At 42.2% G+C, this 22,236-nt stretch overlaps 1 protein-coding gene across 1 annotated transcript in view; it reads left to right on the top strand.

The window, feature by feature from the left end:
* Window positions 1-22,236, top strand: part of LOC125278978 (exostosin-1) — a 415,240-nt gene that overhangs the window by 302,803 nt on the left and 90,201 nt on the right. Inside the window, 1 exon segment of the mRNA XM_048208426.1 lies at window positions 18,728-18,821. Within this exon segment, the coding sequence (XP_048064383.1) occupies window positions 18,728-18,821 (94 nt within the window).

Genomic DNA, 22,236 nt, shown 5'->3' with positions numbered 1-22,236 from the left:
CAGGATTTCATGAATGAAGATTTAAAAGTGAAAGAGGACGAGATGTTGGTGATTTTAACATACAGCCTGTTTAAATGTTTGTTCACTTGCGTGAGCAATGTGATTACGTTCACACTGTCAATTGGGATTAACGACCACATTTTCTTACAGATGTCTCGAAATGTCCCGTTCACACAGCAAATTACAGCTGCGTCTCGAATACTGATGAACATGCAACAAGAGTCAAGCCTGTATTCTCTTACCAGTAACCATGTGACCAAAGTAATATCAAAGATGGTGACCTCCATAAAACTGAAAAGTCTTATCACTTTTTGACATGACAAGAGTCCAACTGAGCCACGAGTTCATCCATCAAATCTAAGCCAGCCAGACAAAATTAAACGTTGCACTCGCGTCTCGCGTCCTTAGCAGTGTCTCCGTGCATGACACGGCATTTGAGTCGCGCGTAGCCTACAAAACTGACGGGATGCCGCTCCATTGGAAAACAGTGACTGGATCTAAAACCTTCAAATGACACACAGCTCATATCTCCGTCGCCGTAAGTTGCCAGAAAGTGAAACACACACACGAAACTCCTTAGCATAGTGGCTCTCTTGCACTGGATGACGTCACGTGACAGACAACTAGCTGTCCAGTGCGGTTCCGCGGGTTTTCCGAGAATGCGGTTGTGAATCCTGCAAAATTAGTTCGGTTATAGAATGCAGTTGTCACTCCCATAAATAACCGTATTGTATATAAATGTGGCCATATAATGTTATATCTAGTGTTATATAAATATGAAGTAATGAATTAAATAAAACATTTAAATACGTGCGTTCAAGCGTGACATCTGAAGGAGTGTATAAGAGAATCGCAATGCGGACAAGCCATGCAGTAACCTTTTGGATTTGAGAAAATAAGTAAATGCTGTGTTTGTGATATACAGCCACGGATTAGTTGCGCACTGCAAACACAGCATATGTGAAAACACAATAGAGTGGTGCAGGTATGACATCTCTTTGTAGGCCAAAACACGGAAGTGAGTTAGCATTTTAGCACTTCCGATTCCATCGCCCCCGAAGTCAATGGTTTTTTTTGAATGGGATTTTGGTTAAATGGCGGAAATAAGGTCTGTGGTGAATACAAGCTCAAGACAGTTTCACGTTTTATTCTACAACATAAAATACATCAGTATTACCCCACTCGTGATTTTTTTAAGCTGTTATGTGTCTTGAAAAAGGCAGTTGCTAACAAGTGGCTAAATGGGACTACACAGGCAGTCGGGGACATTAAACGTCATCACGCCGAAAAGGTAAGCTCAGTCTGCTTTTACAGCCTTATTATGCTCAAAATTGTACTCTTATTAACTGTTCTAACTCAAACGTGCTGGGAAAATGTTTTTAGGTAAAAACCGAAAGAGTTGTCGGAAGCTTAGTGATGGTGACGTTGAAGTCGAGTGACCGTAGTGTAGTTCCTTTAGCGTTATACTTCTGGCGACTGCATTTAGGCTTCAAACTTCATAAAAAGTTATGTTCATCTTTGAAAATTACCTTGATGGACAAAACGTGTAAATATCATAAACCTTTGTTGATCACAGAGCTTGTTTTTTGTGATAATCCAAAAGCATATGGAAAATCCTATTGGGTTTTTGTCGAGGGAACCAGTGTGATGCTAACTTCATGTTGGCCTACAAATTGACATCATACCTGCACCACTCTATAGCGGGTACTGCTCCTTCATCGCAGTATGTGTGAAACAGGCGTTATTCTTTACATTGTGCAAATGTGCACTTGACTTGTATGAATCAGTTGGCATGATATACAATAAAAGTTGTGTAAGAAAAAATTATGAGGACGTTGATCTTCTTGAAGAAGTTTATTGCTGCGTAGCAGTGACAAAGTACACAAAGCACCTTGGGTTCAGAATGAAGGTCGAATGAACAGCGAACATCCTAAACTGTTTTAACAGCTGTGATCTATATGTTAATAAAGTTGAGACACCCCATTTTCTGAGATGGTTCTCAGGGTCCCTCACCTGCTCCCATTCTACAATTGATGACCATTTGATCAGGATGTGATCGGCCCAAATGGTGCAGAAACAACATAACTGTTGACTTTCTTCTTTTTATATATAATAAATAAGCCATTTTGGGGATGGAGCATGATCAACCACCTATCTTGGAGTGGAATCTGGGTCGGGACAGTTGTGAGACTTCCCACCATATGTACAAATATACTGTAAAATAAATTTCCATTACAGTGAATACTTGAGTAAATGTGCCAGTAGCTTGAACTAAACTATATTTTCCTCTCACAATATCAATGCCACTTTAATTTCTAAGAATACTAGATAGTGGATGGCAAAAAGTTTTAGGCAGGCCGGATAAGTGCAGTGTTTTAAATGAATAGTGTAATCATCACTCTGTCCTTTTCTGCTAAAATCATTCTCTGTGGGGGTGTACCAACTGCTGTCTCATTAACAATAATAGTATCACATTTAAGAGGTACGCTGTGAGTTAGAATTTGAAAGGACAATGATGTGAACCTATTAGCAGTCTGATCCCAAATTACATTGATCCATTTATCACCTACTCATTTCCACTGCAAAATGGTCTACCATGACTAACACCTGGTCCATGCAGGATGTGATAAAGCTATCACTTTCATGTAAATCTTTTGGTTTTGTAATAACTAGCCACTGCAGTGCCAAAACACTTTTACCATAGAACATGATTTGTAAACTAATACCTTTTGACGTTTGCATCACATAACCAGCTCCATATGTATGGATTTTCTAACATAGTAAACTTGCTTGTTAGCTCACCTGGAACAGCAAATGTGTTTTTATGTCATGTTTACATTATTGTTTAGGTTTAGTGTAGGGTTTAATAAATCATTAACCTTATAGCATCACTCACTGGACATTTAATTTCCAATCTGCTGCAATCAACAATCAATGTAATAAGATTTTGCCAGATTCACGTTCATCTGTTTCAGATAAAACTAAACGCACTTTTAGTACCACTCACTAGATATTTCACTTTGAAAGGTGTCATGAAACATGCAAAAAGGTACATAATATTATTGTGCAGATTATGTTTTCCCCTCAATGAGCCTGGGTTGCATATAAAGAACGCTAACTTCATCTGTAAGCACATGCATGTACAGTGTCCTCCATATAGACAAAATTGCTCTGTCAGCTGTGGTGTCAAGACATCTATAAATATGATTAAAAGATTAATATGAGGCAGAAGTACAGAATATCACATTTTATTATTGGCTGTTTCAACAGAAAATGTTTTACCAACTAAGAAGAACAGCACTTTTAGAGTTGTATCCCTCTGCCTAATGTGAGCATAAGTATTAGAAGCGGTTTAACTTAAAGTAAATGTAAATGTGTAAAAGCTAATATTTAATTGTAAATCCCTTGCAAGCAATCACAGGAGCGAGTCTGTGACCCATAGACATCACCAGACTCTTGGTTTCACACTTTGAAATACTTCTCCAGGCCTTTAAAGCAGCCATTTTCAATGGTTGCTTGTTTTGGGGAGTTTCTGTCTTTAGTCTGCTGTTCAGCTGGTGAAATGCTTGTTTAATAGGATTTAAATCTGGAGACTGACTTGGAATGTCCAATTTGGAATGTCCTGAAAAAGATAGATAACTAGCAAGCTTTATCAAAGTGGGAAAGCAAAAGTGTGTTGAAAAAAAGAAACTGCAATTGATCCAAGGCATACAACCTCATCTGGAAAGCATGGTGGAGGTAGTGTCATGTCATGGGTATGCATGTCTGCCTCTGGAACAGTCTCACTCATCTTTATTGATGACTTATTCAATGATGGCAGCAGAAGAATGAATTCAGAAGTGTACAACAGAATCTTGCTTACAAGTGTTCAAGAAAATGCCACCAGACTCACTGGGAAGTGCTTCATATGGCAACAGGACAATGACCCAAAACACTAGTACTGCCAAGCTCAATCAAGGACATTATCATGGAAAAGAAATTGTGGGTCTTAGGCCCTGTCCACACGGAGACGAGTTTCACTGTATACGCAAAAAAATTTGTATCGGAATAGACGTTTCGTCCAGACGGATCCAGCGTTTTCAGAATGTGAATCCGATATATAGGGAAAGATCTGGCTTCGTGTGGAGGTAGACTTAGATTGGCCAAGTCAGTATCCAGATTTAAATATTGAACAAGCATTTTACCAGCTGAAGAGGAGACTAAAGGCAGAAACACTCCAAAATAAGCAACTGTTGAAAATGGCCGTATTAAAGGCCTGAAAAATCATTTCAAAAGTGTGAAAGCTAGAGTCTGGTGATGTCTATGGGTCATAGACTCGCTCCTGGGATTGTTTGCAAGGGATTTACAGTTAAATATTAGCTTTTACACTTTTAAAGTTAAACCGTCCCAATACTTATGCTCACATTAGGCAGAGCGATGAAACTCTAAAAGTGTCGTACTTATTAGTTGGTAAAACATTTTGTATTGAAACAGTCAATAATAAAATGTGACATTCTGTACTTCTGCCTCATATTAATCTTTTATTCATATTTATAGATGTCTTGACACCACAGCAAACAGAGCAATTTTGTCTTTAATGTATCAATACTAGAAGGCACTGTATATAGGCTCTTAAAACACACTTTTCACACTCTCACTAGTTCAGTTTGTCTGCTCAGTCTACATACAAGGAGATGGCATCTCAAATGCCATATTGTATTTAAAGGATTAGTCCACTTTCAAATAAAATTTTCCTGATAACTTACTCACCCCCATGTCATCCAAGATGTTCATGTCTTTCTTTCATCAGTCGAAAAGAAATTAAGGTTTTTGATGAAAACATTCCAGGATTATTCTCCTTATAGTGGACTTCAGTGTCCTCCAAATGGTTGAAGGAACTGTATATGCTTTATAAACACAAATGATCACCTTGTACGTGCTTCCGCTTTCCGTATTCTTCAAAAAGCCTATGCTGTATGTCCTACGCCTTCCCTATACAACTTATGGAACGAACGCCACGCCAGCTTCGTTTTTTTCTGTAAGTTGAATAGGGAAGGCGTAGGATATGCAGGAAAGCGGAAGCACGTACAAGGTAATCATTTGTGTTTATAAAGCATATACAGTTGTTTTTTTGTTTTGTTTTTTCGAAAATGACCGATCGTTTCGCTAGATAAGACCCTTATTCCTCGTCTGCTAATTGTTTAAAGCCCTTTGAAGCTGCACTGAAACCGTCTGGAGGCCATTGAAGTCCACTATAAGAAGAATAATCCTGGAATGTTTTCATCAAAAACCTTAATTTCTTTTCGACTGACGAAAGCAAGACATGAATATCTTGGATGACATGGGGGTGAGTAAATTATCAGGAAATTTTTATTTGAAAGTGGACTAATCCTTTAAAAGATTCTGTGGTGGAAATTTTTGGAATAAAATTGCTAGAATAAGATAAAAGACTCTTTCGTTTTGCTAAGACTAATGGACATTTTTAACCACTTTCAAATGATTAAATAACATAGATATTTTGAATAATTTGGTAAAATTACAGCTTTATTGAAAACAGAAGTGATACAACATTTGTGATGCAAATGAGTGATGTCATCATTTGTGTAACTGATATAATTTCATTCTCACACAGTTTTTTAAAACTGTAGTGATAAGTAAAACTATTAAGTCTATCTTAAATTACAGTAAATTAATTAAAAAGCAAAAAAAAAAAAAAAGAAAGGAAAAAACTGTTGTGATTTTATATAACACAAAAAACGAAATAGTGCCAGTAATTGAAGAAACAATCAGTGTACGAAACTGATTTCCCTCATGGACAATGTTGTGAATGACAGATAGGCCTAACTAGCTAAATAATCTGTTTTCCTTTTCCTAGTAATTGCTCCCACAAGCATGTCCAACCTCTTCTCTGGTCATTGAATAAGTGGCGCTCACCTGCCAGTGAGGAGCAGAAAGCACAGCCGTGAACACAATGTCACTCTTTGCTTTTTTCCACCTTAAAAGAATGCGGCACCTCTACGAGCCACTTTTCCATCTAATTACTGTAGTCACTGACAGCATGGTAGGCTGGTAATTTGATTTATATTGAGTTACACAAGGAATGGATTAACAGCTAATAAAAAATGCATAGCGCCGCCCTTGCAGTCACCGCATTTGTCACAGGCCTTTACTTTCCTTCATGTGCCCTTTATGCTGCGCTTTGAGCAGAGAATGAGAAATAGACCTGCATTTTCATTCGCATTCTGTCTTATTCCCACTCTTTCTCCAGGATGCTCTCGGCTGGGGAAAAAGAAATAGATTTACAGGCCTCCGTCGGTTCATGTTATAGTTGTAAATTGCTCCCGATGCTACGCGTTATTGAGCTACCAGAGAGCTAAATGTGCAATGCTCATATTGTATTATTTATAAATGTATCATTTTTGTTTTTCTAGGATGAATGAATAAAAATAGAGTAGGTGCAGTCAGTGGAATAGAATTATCCACTAGAACTTCAAAAGACAGAGTATACCTACACATAAAAACTGAAAAGACTATGAATTTGTTGTTATTACTGTAAATTTAACTCCTCAATTACAATTAATTATAAAAATAACAGATAATTGACATTTATCATCATGCATCAACTTTAAACAATTAAAAAATATTGATATAAGTGATTATTTGCAATTTTATTTGCAATTAATATTATGTTATAATCGGATTCAGTTTTTTAGTCAATAGTCGTCCTAGTTATTTTTTTAAACACTAATCTTTTTTTTTTTTTTTTTTTTTTCTTCAATATGCAGGTATGGGGAAATCACACTGAAAGAATCCATAGCTAGTTTATCAAGCTTATTCAGCTGCACATTATGTAAGCAGTCATGTGTACCTGAATTTGTTATGGTGTCTTAGTGTTAAATGTGAATATATATCATGTTCTTCCACCCTTATTGAGAAGTGCCTCTCAAGGCCACGGCTGCCACTGCTGTGCCTGAGCAGAATGAAACACACAGATCTCTCAGGAAAATCAATGAGTTACTGTGCATTTTGTGGTTACTGACCTTACCAGAAGAAACATCTGAAATTCCTTAAAAATAAATAAACAAATAATTGTACATACATAGAAATGCAAAAAAAAAATAATCAAATTATTACACAATTACATCTAAATTGCAGAAGTGCGCAAAAGAAAGAAAGAAAGAAAGAAAGAAAGAAAGAAAGAAAGAAAGAAAGAAAGAAAGAAAGAAAGAAAGAAAGAAAGAAAAGAAGATAACCTGATTATTATACTCCTGCACTTCAAACAATAATCCATCTTATGATGCTCAGACTCAGTGGCGTAACTTTGTTTTAATAATTGTGATTTTTTGGGAGATTGGGGGGTGTATTGTAATTGTATTATTACAATAATAAATGGACAAAATGTATTGATACAGACCTTATGTTTAATATAATAGTTTCATCCTTACATCTACTATAATACAAAATATTGTCAGTCTCGAGAGTATTTACATTAGTCAATAAATACGTAGATCCACACTTAATATTAGATTGTCCTGATGGACTGGTGGTAGACTTTTTGTTCAGCATGCCAGAGGTTCTGGGTTCTAATCCGCCCTCGAATTATTTTTTATTTTATTTTATTTTTTCATTAAAACCAAAGATGTTCATCAGTGATTGTATATCAAGAGCAGGGACATATTTATGTGCATTTTGTTTTGTGATTTTACCGGAACAAATAGCAAGTCTCCGATAGATTGAAGCGCTCGTCAGTGTGAAGAAAACACTGTTGCTGATATCAGCGGCAACGAGCACTTAACATGATTTCAAAAACAAATCCCAGTACCAGATCGCCTATTATTTAACACAAATGAATGAATTGCTAATCAACTAGAGATGTTTCTTTTGTATTAGATACATCAGTGCCGCGAGATGTTTCAAAAAAGTGGTGGGGACAATATCAACCCTGGCAAAAGTGGTGGGGACATGTCCCACCCATCCCACCCACCAATTACGCCTATACTCAGACTGGTTTTATATATTCTTAACAGCTTCACACTAACCAGAAGAAAATGTAACATTATGTTCACAGTATTATGAATGAATTGTAGTTTATTTGGTAGCATTTCATTGAGTGACTGATTTTAGTTATATATTTGACGTGGCAAATGAAACTACGTAAAATCACTCAAATCACCACTATTTATTTATTTATTTATTGTTTGTTTGTTTGTGGAAGGCGCCCCATGCCCCCCTCATCAAGATGCCACCCCAGGCAACCCTTTTTATTCGTATCCTCATAAGGAACATTAGCCATATGGCAACTCTAATTAAGATGTTGCCTTAAGACGTTGTATTAAAATAGCTTTAAATGTAAAAAAAAAAAAAGCCTTTTTGTTCTCTGTTCTGAACATTCTGACTTCTTTTTAGTTCTGCACTGTAACACATTGACTTTTTGTGTCAAACTTTCCATTTTAATTACAGAGCACAACAGGGGACAATCACAACCACCAACTGAACAAAACTTTGTGAATAAAAGCAATTTTCTTTTTCTACTTGGTTGTTATTTCATATTTAGTTGGTGTCCAAGAAATACTGATTTTATTTGGGCTGTTAATTTGGTTTATTTATTTATTTATTTAGTTGGCATTTGTTAGTTAATAAAAATACAACTGTTCAGTGCCAAAATTAATGTAAGATTAATAAATAATTTAGAAGTATATTTTCACTGTTAGTTGTTAATTGGACCTTATTGTAAAATGTTAACAATAAGGAAATTAAGTCTGTCTGCACTCTAAAATAAGTCTTTATTTTTTGTTACTTATCTTGGTCTTGACACCAAACAGCAGGGAGAGCATTTTTAAGTACTTAAAAATAGTGTTCAGATGAATTAATCAGATTATCATGTAATTCATTTGTTTGAAATGTTTAATTAATTGACAACCCTCTTTTTGAGGTGGTTGTGAATGTTACTGTAGCATTTGCAGTCTAGTGAAAAGTTGTGTCCAATCTTGCTTTTGAAGACCCTTACAAGACACAACAAGAGGTCAGGAGGTTTGATCTTTGAGAAAACGAATCCCAAAGTGATTCTTACAACTTCAGTGCTTTTAGAAGCAGCAGTTTCAGCACAAGCTCTCAGGGCAAACAATCTCAGATATCTAGAATCTTATTCTTAGCAGTTGTGGAGAATTGCTCTGACCAGAAATCATTACATTTTTAGTTTTAGTTTATTTAGTTTTAGTTATTTTAGTACTTCAACTTAAATGTACAATATGTAACTTTTGGACCTCTAGCGGTTAAAAAACAAAACTGCATGCATTTTGCAGAAGAACATTGTTTTGGTTGTGCACTTTAAAAAAAGATGATTCTTTAGAGGTGCTCTATGCAAGTTTTTGACTGTACTAAAGCATAAAAATACCATAATATGTTTGCAGATATTTATTAAACATGCTCAGTTACACATATTAATTTCTCTGAAAACCATTGCTACAGCCAGTTATTTTACTTTGAAATTTGCGTTCCGTGTCGGAATTTCTGTTTTTGTTTTAGTCTGTGCAAGACCACACGTTGTCAATTTACCCAATAGTATTTCGCCACCCCGGGTTGCCAATTGGCGGAAAAAACATGTAGCGAATTGTAACTATGGAAGCCAGTGAACAAACTGGGTCAGAGATCACAGACTCTACCCGACCTAAAAAGCCTCAGCATCCATCTAAAAATCTCTATGAATGGGAGCATATTAAAACGCGATATCAACTCATCATAAATCAATAAATCAACTAATTATCTTACAGTGTGTAAGTCTCCTCACCAGGGGCAGAGCTTAGGGTGGGCTAAGGGGGCTAGAGCCCCGAATGTTTTTCCAAAAGCCCCGAATCTTTCAGGTTTGAGGTTTCTTAACACTGCTGTCAAAATATCATTTTTCTAATCTCTCTATTAAAATATGTTAAACAGTTCAATATTGCTTTTCTGCAGTATACACCGATACCTGCAGCGCTTTCTCTATCTTCTCTCCGCAAGTGAGTTCAGCACACCACAGCTGTGCACAGCCACGTCTTGTCACTCACTCAGGGATGCGTTTCCCAAAGCGGACTATGTTCGCAAGTTCCGTCATTACCAATAGAGTTCAATGGGACTTACGACCATAGGTGGCTAACAATGCTTTCGGGAAACACACCCCAGAGCACCCTTCAACCGGCCTCAAGACTCTCGTTCGGTCCGGTTGAAGGGTTTTTGTTATGATATAACATAAATCATATTATAATATTATTATAGGCCTAATAATTGGCATCCTAAAACACCAGTGTCAATGTAATGTAGACTGAGACTCTACATCACAACTAAAAAGATGTTGAACCCTCTTTAATGCCCAGGTACAAGTCAATGCTGTTTCTTTGTTCAATTTGCACACTGTACATGGGCTTAAGCTCTCAGTTTTGAGCTCTCAAAGTGCACCAGATTGATGCATTTAACCTTAAAATGTACAAATTTTTCTTATGGGGGAACATGCCCCCGGACCCCCCTAGAGGAGGTGCACCCAACAAAGTTTTGCAAATTCCTGTGGGAAACACTGTACATTTTAATCCAGCATACTACTACAAAGTTCCTTTCATGACAGTAAAGCTGTTAACGGAAAATTAAATTGTCATTGGACAACATACATTTGGGCTAAGCCCCAAATGTTTACAATATTTTGAATATGGAATGCAGTACCCATTTCAACCACTAGCTGTCATTCTTACATAGAGCACCTTTTAAAGGTTATTTACACATAGTAACAGCTCTATTTGGAGCTGTATCATCCTGAAGAACCCTTTAAGGCCAATTCACACCGCACAGACAAACGCCAACAAACACCAACAAACAAATTAGCAGTTGGATTTAGAATTTTAGATGATCGAGATTTAGCTGCTCCATGTCAACCTTATGCTCGTTGAAACAACTAACCAATGCCAGTCCCACACCATACACACGTCAAAGTAGCCGGAGCAACTTTTCTCTATTTACGGATATGACGAGACACACACAGGCAATTGACATATGCAATTTCCTGCAAACCCATCCTGTCAGGTCTAAAATATAAACACTTATTATAGACATAGTGAATCAGGGTAAGACAAAAACATGTTTTGGAAGAAGGATTAATTAAGTATTGCCTCATTATTTAAATTTTGTAGAAGTGAGGAGAAAGAGAAAATGAAGTTCAGAAGAAGAACAACATATTTTCCACTTATTGGCTGAACGGGTGATGCAGGTTTGAGATAATAGAGGGAAGAAAGGGAGCAAAAGAGAGTGAGGCAGTAATTATAAGAGAATTAAATAGAGGAGAGTGAGCTCTAGCCAGATTAAGGCTGACTGTGAGAACAGAAGGAGAGAGCAAATAACAGGATCTCTCACTGCTATCCCTCCACCTTCACTTGAATCTTGATTTTTCTCTCCCAGTATGTTTATTGTGTTGTCCTAATATAATATGCCAGAGCAAATATAATAAAACAGATCGGACTCTAAGATCCGATTGAATGAGCTGCATTATATTAAATAGCAGCTATACACCTGTGACCACACATTAGATATTATTTTACCAAGTTGCTATGTTGCTTGGCAACCGTAATAACCATACTGTTGGGTTAATTAAGACATATCACATGACCAAGAGTGATGTTGTACTGAATATCAGCACAGCTGGCTGTAGTCAGAACAACAGCACAGATGTAATAAAAAAGTGTGATATTACTTAATTAGCCTGACTGATATTACTTTATATACAACAGTTCTATAAACAAGAAGTTAATACAGAGTAATTTACATTTCAGCAAGAAAATGACCTGTTTTGTATATCTCTGCTAAAAATTATTGTACTATAAACACACACCAGTTTGTGATAATGATATAATATATACACATATATCTGAAGACCCCATGATTTATCCAGTTGTTCATAACTGAGGATATATATATATATATATATATATATATATATATATATATATATAAACATTTTACAACTCTTAATAAATTATAAGAGTTATAAGATAGTATTGATTCATATAACATATAAGAAATCACACTTTAGCTTTGTCTTAATTTTCATCTTTTTCATCTTGAGGCTCCTAATGGGCCCCAGCCCCTGGTTGAGGAACTGGCCTGTTAATGTATTGTTCCCATTCAGTCGGTCACTTCGACGTACGTCGGATGACCGACGAATAGGAATCTCGCTAGAGAGGCCAATCTACTTCGAGTGTAACTAAACGAGCCAATGCACATTGGCATGCAATCATATGCATCAGCTGCTCGCCTCGCAGCGCGGGTATATAATGAGCAGCAGGTGCGTTGCATCTTCAGCTTTTCGCTTCGGAGCCGAACTACACATGGTAGTATCTACGAGCGAGTGTGAAAGGAACGAGCCAGCTCTCTCTACTGCTCTCTCGTCTGGTGCAGGTGGAACAGCACAGCAGCGGGGCCGATTCTCTCCTTTTGTTTATTTTCTTTTTTTGCCCACTGAGCAAAGAAAGCTGTGTGTCAGCTGTGAAAGCCGTTCTTACGGCTGGTACGGTGCGCTTTAAAGAGCGCTGAAAAGCTGTTTTCACGGCTGGTAAGAGCGGCATCTCCAAAGAGAGTGCACACGACAGGCTGCACATTTCCCTGTCTGTGCTGCAGCGGCTTTCCCCTGCGTGCTTCGGCACTTGAAAGAGCAGTTCCTGAAAGAGCTTACACGAGTAGTTCGCGTCTTTTTAAAGATGTCGTTCTACTTGTGTGTTTCTGGATGCGGTCGTTACCTGGCGCCTCGGGATGGTCACCAGCGCTGTATCACGTGCTTGGGCTTAAGGCACGCTGAGGCGGCGTTTGTGGACGAGTCATGCACCCATTGTGGGATGATGACCGTCGCGGAGTTGCGGTCGAGACTCCACTTCCTGCAAAGGGGTGGAGTCCCGGTCCCGGCGCCTCGTTCCAATCCTCCTCAGAGGGTTGCTTCGGGCGCTGGGACTGGTGACTTGAGGATCATGGTGAGCGCGCTTCCTTCGGGGAACCAACCCCCTAGGAACCCTCATCCCTCGTGCACTCCGCAGCCAGTAGAGCTGCCGGGGGAACGCGGTGGACCACCCCAGAGGTGTGTACCATCCGTATCCTTCGGAGCTCCCCATGACGACCAGATGTCGATCGCTGCATCGGAGGGTGAGCCTGATACTTTCGGGGATGACGATTCGGCGCAGCTGCCTCCTTCGGGAGTGACATCTGTGCCCGATTCAGACCCGGAAATGATGGCTATGCTTTCCCGGGCCGCCAACAGGGTCGGGCTCGTGTGGAATCCTCCACCGTGTCCCGAGCCCTCGCGGTTGGACGATTGGTTTCTCGGGGTGGCAAGGGCTGGTTCTCAGTCCCCCACCCCAGTGCCTTTCTTCCCGGAGGTGCATGAAGAACTCACTGGCACATGGACGGCACCTTTTACTGCCCGAAACCGTGTCGGTGGGTCCTCCTCCCTCACCACCCTTGATGGCGGAGCGGCGAAGGGTTATGCGCGCATACCCCCTGTGGAACGGGCCGTTGCTATGCAACTGTGCCCTAACTCCACCTGGCGGGGGGAGCCGTCTCTCCCTTCCCGGGCCTGTAAGCACTCGTCGGATCTTACCGGCAAGGCTTATCAGGCCTGTGGGGAAGCCGCTTCTGCCTTACACGCTATGGCGTTGTTGCAGGTCCATCAGGCCAAGGCACTGAAGGACCTACACGAGGGTGGTCATGATCCGCAAGTTCTACAAGAACTTCGTACCGCGACGGACCTCGCGCTTCGTGCGACGAAGGTTACGGCGCGGTCAGTGGGTCGTGCGATGTCCACCATGGTGGTCCAGGAACGCCATCTCTGGCTGTGTCTCGCGGACATGAGGGATACCGACAAGGTCAGGTTTCTTAATTCCCCCGTGTCCCAGACCGGCCTCTTCGGCGACGCGGTCGAGAACTTTGCCCAACAGTTCTCGGCTGTACAAAAGCAGTCTGAGGCCATTAGTCACATCCTGCCGAGGCGGTCAGCTGCTGCACCCCCACCGCCGGCGGCACCTCAGTCTGCCCGTCGCCGAGGGCGCCCCCCTGCGGCCGCCCCCGCTCCCACGCCGCAGCAGCAGCCTCCATCCAAGCGGCGTCGTGGAGCCGGTCGCGGGCGGGGTGCCCAGCCCGTCCCGCCACCCCCTAAAAAGAAGGGTGGCAAGGCCAAGTCCAAGCGGCCCTAGGACGGGCGACCCGGAGATGGATGGGACTGCTCTTCAGGAGGTGGTGACCGCACCGCTCCTTCCCCCGGAGGAGGGCCGGGTGGAGAATCTTTTGTTTCCCCTTTTTGTTCCGCCGCTGGCCCAACGACCAGCGGTACCCAAATTTTCAATAAAAGAGCAGTTTCCTCTATCTCCGGGTCCGAAGAGGGCTCGGAGGGCAGTGGGAGGGCAAGAACCTCACCACTCTCATCCACCTCTTCTGTCGCCAGCGGACAGCAGCGAGCAGCAGGCAGACAAAACCTCGACTGCTCCCTCTGTCCACCTGTGGAAGCAGGTAAGTGTTGCACAGCACACTGTGACCCCGCTTCGGGCCGCCTCATACAGAGAGCCCCCCGGGCCGCGTCCCTGCGTTCCACCTCGCTGCCCCGCGGCGGGTACGCCGGTGGTCCCCTTGGTGCCGCTTGCTCGGTCTCTGGGAGCCTGGCTAGCGCTCCCCAGTCCGTCTCGCTGGCTCCTTCGGACCATCAGGCTCGGCTATGCGATTCAGTTCGCCCGGCGCCCCCCCAAGTTCAGGGGCATCCTCTTCACTACAGTGAAAGCTGCCGATGCCCCTGTCCTGCGTGCGGAGATCGCAGTCCTACTGGCGAAGGACGCGATCGAGCCGGTCCCTCCAGCCGATATGAGGTCAGGGTTCTACAGTCCCTACTTCATTGTACCCAAGAAAAGCGGCGGGTTACGACCGATCTTGGACCTGCGTCTTTTGAATCGGAGCCTCCACAAGCTACCGTTCAAAATGCTCACGCAGAAACGCATTTTCGAATGCATCCGTCCCCGAGATTGGTTTGCAGCGATCGACCTGAAGGACGCGTACTTTCATGTTTCGATTCTTCCGCGACACAGGCCATTCCTGAGGTTCGCGTTCGAAGGTCGAGCATACCAGTACAGGGTCCTACCCTTCGGGCTCGCCCTGTCTCCCCGCGTCTTCACGAAAGTCGTGGAGGGAGCCCTTGTTCCCATGAGAGAACAGGGTGTTCGCATCCTCAACTATCTAGACGACTGGCTTATCCTAGCACAGTCTCGGGATCAGTTGTGCGAACACAGGGACTTGGTGCTCAGTCACCTCAGCCAGTTGGGGCTTCAGGTCAACTGGGAAAAGAGCAAACTCGCCCCAGTGCAGAGGATCTCTTTTCTCGGTATGGAGTTGGATTCGGTCGAACAGATAGCACGCCTCACAGAGGAACGTGCTCGGTCGGTGTTGAACTGCCTGAATACTTTCAACGGCAGGACAGCGGTCCCACTGAAATTTTTTCAGAGGCTCCTGGGGCATATGGCGGCCGCAGCGGCTGTAACACCGCTCGGTCTGCTTCATATGAGACCGCTTCAGCACTGGCTTCACGGCCGAGTCCCGAGATGGGCGTGGCTACACGGCACGTTCCGGGTGCCAATCACTCAGGAGTGCCGCCAAGCCTTCAGCCCGTGGTCGGACCCTTTGTTTCTTTGGGCAGGAGTGCCCCTAGAACAAGTGTCCCGGCATGCTGTGGTATTCACAGATGCTTCGGCCACCGGCTGGGGTGCCACGTACAACGGGCATGCAGTGTCAGGGGTTTGGACGGGACCCCATCTGCATTGGCACATCAACTGCCTCGAGTTGCTGGCAGTACGTCTTGCTCTGGGCCGCCTCAAAGGCCTGCTACGGGGCAAGCATGTACTGGTCCGTACGGACAACACTGCGACCGTTGCGTACATCAACCATCAAGGTGGTCTACGCTCCCGTCGCATGTCGCAACTCGCCCGCCATCTCCTCCTCTGGAGTCAGAAGCATCTGAGGTCGCTTCGCGCCATTCATGTTCCCGGTGTGCTCAACCGTGTGGCCGACGAGCTGTCACGAGCTGCGCTGCCAGGAGAGTGGCGACTCCACCCCCAGGTGGTTCAGCTGATCTGGAAGGAGTTCGGAGAGGCTCAGGTAGACCTGTATGCCTCTCTAGAGACCTCCCACTGCCAGTTGTTTTACTCTCTGACCGAGGGAACACTCGGGACAGACGCACTGGCACACAGCTGGCCCCGGGGCCTGCGCAAATATGCGTTTCCCCCAGTGAGCCTACTTGCACAGACACTGTGCAAAGTCAGGGAGGACGAGGAGCAGGTCTTGCTAGTTGCGCCCTACTGGCCCAACCGGACCTGGTTCCCAGAACTCTCTCTCCTCGCGACAGCCCCTCCCTGGCCCATCCCTCTGAGGAAGGACCTTCTTTCTCAGAGACGGGGCACTCTCTGGCACCCGCGTCCAGACCTCTGGAAACTCCATGTCTGGCCCCTGGACGGGACGCGGAGGTTCTAGGTGACTTACCCCCTGAGGTACTTAACACCATCACTTCGGCACGTGCACCGTCTACAAGACGTGCTTACGCCTCGAAGTGGAACCTGTTCGTCGAGTGGTGCTCTTCTCGCCGAGAAGACCCCCGAAGATGCTGTCGTGCTTTCCTTCTTGCAGCAAGGGTTGGAGCGTAGGCTGTCCCCCTCCACCCTCAAAGTCCAGACTGCTGCTATCTCCGCTTACCACGACCACATAGATGGCAAATCTGTTGGTCAGCACGACCTGGTCATCAGGTTCCTTAGGGGGGCGAGACGGTTAAATCCTCCTCGACCTCCCTCCATACCCTCTTGGGACCTCGCTCTGGTGCTAAGAGCACTCCAGATTGCTCCCTTTGAGCCTTTGCAATCAGCAGACTTAAAGATTCTGTCTATGAAGACTTTGCTGCTGGTTGCATTGGCCTCCATCAAGAGGGTAGGGGACCTGCAGTCATTTTCGGTCGACGAATCGTGCCTGGAGTTCGGGCCGGGCGACAGCCACGTGGTACTGAGACCCCGGCCTGGCTACGTGCCCAAGGTTCCCACCACTCCCTTCAGGGACCAGGTGGTGAGCCTGCAAGCGCTGCCCTCGGAGGAGGCAGACCCAGCCCTGGCTTTGCTCTGTCCAGTCCGCGCTTTGCGACGGTACATAGACAGAACTCGAAGCTTCAGGACCTCAGACCAGCTCTTTGTCTGTTACGGAGGCCAGCAGAAGGGAAAGGCTGTCTCCAAGCAGAGGATGGCCCACTGGATAGTGGATGCCATCGCCCTGGCTTATCAAGCTCAGGGCGTGCCCTGCCCGCTCAGGTTGCATGCTCACTCCACGAGAGGTGTAGCATCCTCCTGGGCGCTGGCTCGTGGCGCCTCGCTGACAGACATTTGTAGAGCTGCGGGCTGGGCGACACCTAACACGTTCGCTAGGTACTATAGCCTTCGTGTGGAGCCGGTCTCCTCCCGTGTTCTCGCCTCAGGTCAGAGGCACGGAGAGGCCCCGGCTTAGTGTCCGCTTGCTGCGCGACATGCGCTTCTTTTCTCCAGAGAGTCCCTACAAGGCAGACCCTGTCGAGTCCTCCGACATCCCTTCGGCAGCCGACGTGGCGGAGCGTCGGTCGCCAGGCCTTACTCCGTTGAATCCTTGAGAACCGGATTTAGGCTGGGTTCCATATGTGTGACCCTACGGGGATCCCATATGCGGCTTTCCACGGTTGCTCCTAATCGAAGCCCGTGTCTTTCCCTCTGGGAGAACCCACCAAGTTGGAGTCACCCCAGTTCTTCCATATGTTGTACAACCTACAAGGTTAGTCCATATGTACTTATCCATATAACTCCTTCGGGGAAGGATATGGCTTCCGCAGCGTTCCTTATCTGACGTAAGGTTACGCTCCCAGTGGTATCTATAGTCTCACTGAGTGGGTTTTGGGAACAACAGTGATCGACCCTCTCTGTGTGAGCCCGGTCCCACCGTCCTTAGGCAAGGGGGTTCAGGTGGCTCACAACAGAGCACTGGAAGAGGGCACCTCCTGTGGCGCTTTGGTAGGGATTCCTATTCGTCGGTCATCCGACGTACGTCGAAGTGACCGACTGAATGGGAACGTCTCGGTTACAAAGGTAACCCTCGTTCCCTGAAGGAGGGAACGGAGACGTACGTCCCGTCGCCACAGGCGCTGTCCTGCTGATGCTGCCACCTGCTGGGTTCGGCTCCTCAGCGAAAACCTGAAGATGCAACGCACCTGCTGCTCATTATATACCCGCGCTGCGAGGCGAGCAGCTGATGCATATGATTGCATGCCAATGTGCATTGGCTCGTTTAGTTACACTCGAAGTAGATTGGCCTCTCTAGCGAGATTCCTATTCGTCGGTCATCCGACGTACGTCTCCGTTCCCTCCTTCAGGGAACGAGGGTTACCTTTGTAACCGAGACGTTTATTATGTATCTATTATATATTTATTTGATATCTTGGCCTATATAAATATTTTATTGACGTGGTCATGCCCATGCTTGCTGATTGGTGATTTAGGGATTGATCCTACCATTAGCTCTTCCCACTTTTTGCCACTTACTGTATGTTGTGCATTTGGAAATGTGTGAGTATATATACCTGCATGTAGAATCATTCACAGCTTTGACAATGAAGTAACAAATGTTAAATAATATGACTTTGAAAACATTTTTTAAAGAGCAGATTCTAATGTTTTGTGGCATTTTGTTTTTATGTGTGTGTTCACAGGTTTGATTACCAGGAGCTACTACACAACTCCAGTTTTTGCCTTGTTCCTCGGGGCAGGCGACTCGGGTCCTTCCGTTTTCTAGAGGCCCTGCAGGTTGGTGACTCGGAAGTTTGCCTGTCTAAAACTCTGTCACAGCATGCTTCCTTTCATAACAGGTGTTTTTGATTGGCTTGGATGTTTTTAGGGCTCAGCCGTTTGGAGCCCTGAGGTTACACTACACTGATGTAGGGGTTATTGATATTGACATTCTGTCATCTTTTCAAAAACACCCGGAGATTCTTATATTGAAGAGGAAAGGTGAAGAGAACTATTAATAAATGTCGCTCTCGCTCTCTCATTCGCTCGCTCTCTTTCTCTCTCTCTCTCTATCTCTTTCTTTCTCTCTCTCTCTCTATGTGTGGTTATTCATTAGTTGTGTTCTCAGTCTCTAGTCTGGGGTTAGTCAGGAGAATTAAGTATAGATGCAGCTGAAACTCCACTTCTATCCCTTATTTTTTCTTGTATTAGGAAAAAAAATACAGTTCAGTGCCACTTACCACATTTGTTTGTGTTTTATATTATATTTTGATGTTCCCAGTACCAATTAAGCAACAATTTTAATAAAAGTTTGAGGTGATGAGCTGTATTGTGAACAGTAAAGTTTGAAAAAAGTGGCATATAAGCCAGTAGCACCTATGGTCTGTGAGGCATGAGATGTAACTTCAGCTGAATATCTTAATAACTTACTTACTAGAATGCAAAAGTTGTCAATTGCACACATAGAGGATTCTAAAATGAACAGAGAGTTTGAATAATACATATACAATTAATGTTATTGATTAATATTAATAATTATTAATAGTAACTTGGAACATTATACATTTTACAGTAATTTTTGAATGATATATGGTGTAGATATTGATATCCATACAGATCCTTTTTGAATGTTTTAAAATGTAAATTTACTCCAGTCTTCGATGTCACATGATCCTTCAGAAATCATTATAATATGCTGATTTGATGTTCTTATTATTATTACAGTTGAAAATAATTGTGCTGATTATTATTAAATATAAATAACAGCAGTTTTTAAAATATTTTGTAACAATATATAAAAAATATATTTATTTTGCAGTTTTGATTTATTGCATTTAATTAAAAAAAGAACACATTTACACTTTTCAAGCAATATAAATAAAAAAGCAACTTTGTTAACTTTTAAATGGTGTAAATAGACCAATAAAAACACCTTGGTAGTACCATTAAGCTTTGTGGTTCTTTTTATGTTGATTCATATACTGTATATTATTAATTATATGTAAAATGTAATTAATGTAAATTGCTAAGTGACTGCACCAGATAAATGCTATATTCATATAAATGAAAACATTTTATAATTATGAAGGTCACTTTGTGAGAAATATTCCATCCTCTATTAAGTATAGAGTTGCATAAAATCAGAAAGTGGGTCAATAAAAAAGTGTCTATACTGTATGCTGCTAGTGAAGATGCTTTTCAGCCCCATCTTTAGCTTGTCAAAACCGATATTTGTCAGTCAGATATGGGAAGTAAACACAGGGTGTTTGAATTTCCTCAGTATTTTTCACATCTCTCCAGCAGTTGAGTGAGGCAGTGGCTCCCTGTGTTGTGCTCTCTGATGGGAGCACTTTGAAAAGAGACATCAAAAGGCTTTTAGATGCTGGTGCATGTGGGGCAGTCCTTCTGTTGTCAACCATCTCCATTTAAAAAAAAAAAAAAAAAAAAAAAACATGGAGGGAGAGAAGGCATGTGTGTGTGATGGAAGGCATCTGTGTGAAAGGTCAGGTGGGATTACCAAAGCTGTGGTTTCTGCCTCACTCCTGATATCTGGCACAAACCTCCTTAAGTCTTCCATATGACTGTCACCTTTGAATGCTGGACGGTCAGGTGCAGTCTTGAATTTAAAGACCTTCTCACTCAAACCTAAACCCACAGACTACCTGCCTCCCTGAAGACCAATTGTACAAATCTATAAACAGTTTTTGTTTAGTTAGGATCTATGCCATTTTTTAGTTGTTTATTTAATGTCAGTATAGTTTCACTTTTCACAAATTGTTCCAACTGCCTATGAGAACAAACAATACAATCTCATTCTTAAGTTTATGTATGATCTGCACACGCCCCACTGAGGTTGGTCGAAAAATCAAATTGTAAAAATTCATACAAAAACACTCGTTTGTACAATAGTTACAGGAACGTGGTTGAGAACCACTGCCATAGCAGATCTAGGCAAAGTATTTTGGGGCATAATTAAATGCGCCATTTCTGCATGTGTCCCCTTTAAATGCTCATGCTCCCTGCCCCCAAGCTCGCAATCCTATAATACATTGCATAAAACAAAGTTCACACAGCTAATATAACCCTCAAAATGGATCTTTACAAAGTGTTCGTCATGCAGCATATCAGATCACGTAAGTATGGTTTTTATTTGGATGTTTACATTTGATTCTGAATGAGTTTGATAGTGCTCCGTGGGGGGCTGAAAACACAAACTTTTGAAAAAGTTTACAAAGTGCAAGTTTTTGAAAATGATATCATTATTGTCTCTGTTTCCTCTGTACACACAAAAACACAAAGGAAAAACGTTTCTGTTTTTAGTACATTGTTGTTGTGTAAATATACTTTAAGTTCAAAGTTTTATTTGTCAAACACTCAACAGCACAACATAAAGTACTGCATTGTAGTACATGCTGACAATGTTTTCACAATTCATAGCTTATAATGATGGAAATATATTTAAGTGTTTTGTTTGAGGGATTTCGATCATCAAAACAGGGCATAATTATAGCAGAGACCTGCAATTTAATTTGCTGTAATCACCATGCTGCTTGTCGGTTATTATTGTGGTGTTGACGATTTCAGTTTTACTCACCCCTAAAAATCACAATTATTTTGTTTTGTATTTTGTGTTTTGTTTTGTTTGTGAAAGAATACACCAAAGTGAGACTTTAGGAAAATCAGGGCAGCCAGCATTTATTGAAAATATGACAACTGTAATTCTGTAATTCTTTGTAATTCATTTCAATTTTTATTCATTACTTTATATGTTGAAGTTTCAAATCAGTTTTCTTTTTTCAAAAACAAAAGTTAACATTTTGTTAAAGTTTATATGTATTACATCACATAAAAAAAAATAATAAATTCATCTAAAAAAACCTTGATTTTGATTGGTCAGTTGTGGCATTCGGCAGGCAAATGTTTTTGAATAATGACCTTGGCAACGCTGTAATAAGTGGGACATTGTGCACTAACAAGTTAAAAAAAAATCACTGCTTGGATTAATCAATGTGTTGTTGTTAATAATAATAACCTTGTATCCAACTGAACATTCATAGCTGCATAAAGGCAGCTGTTTAGCCTGTTTAGCCTTTAATAACAGTGTTATGAAACTGACCATTACATTAGCCTACTATAAATGTGTGAAATACTGAAACACAATAACATTTTATTTATGGAGGCTATTTATTTATTTATTTATTTATTAAAGGGC

Source organism: Megalobrama amblycephala, linkage group LG11 (assembly GCF_018812025.1).
Source record: "Megalobrama amblycephala isolate DHTTF-2021 linkage group LG11, ASM1881202v1, whole genome shotgun sequence".
Classification (NCBI taxonomy): Eukaryota; Metazoa; Chordata; class Actinopteri; order Cypriniformes; family Xenocyprididae; genus Megalobrama; species Megalobrama amblycephala.
The sequence above is the reverse complement of the archived record's forward strand: the minus strand, read 5'-3'. Positions and strand labels throughout refer to the sequence as shown.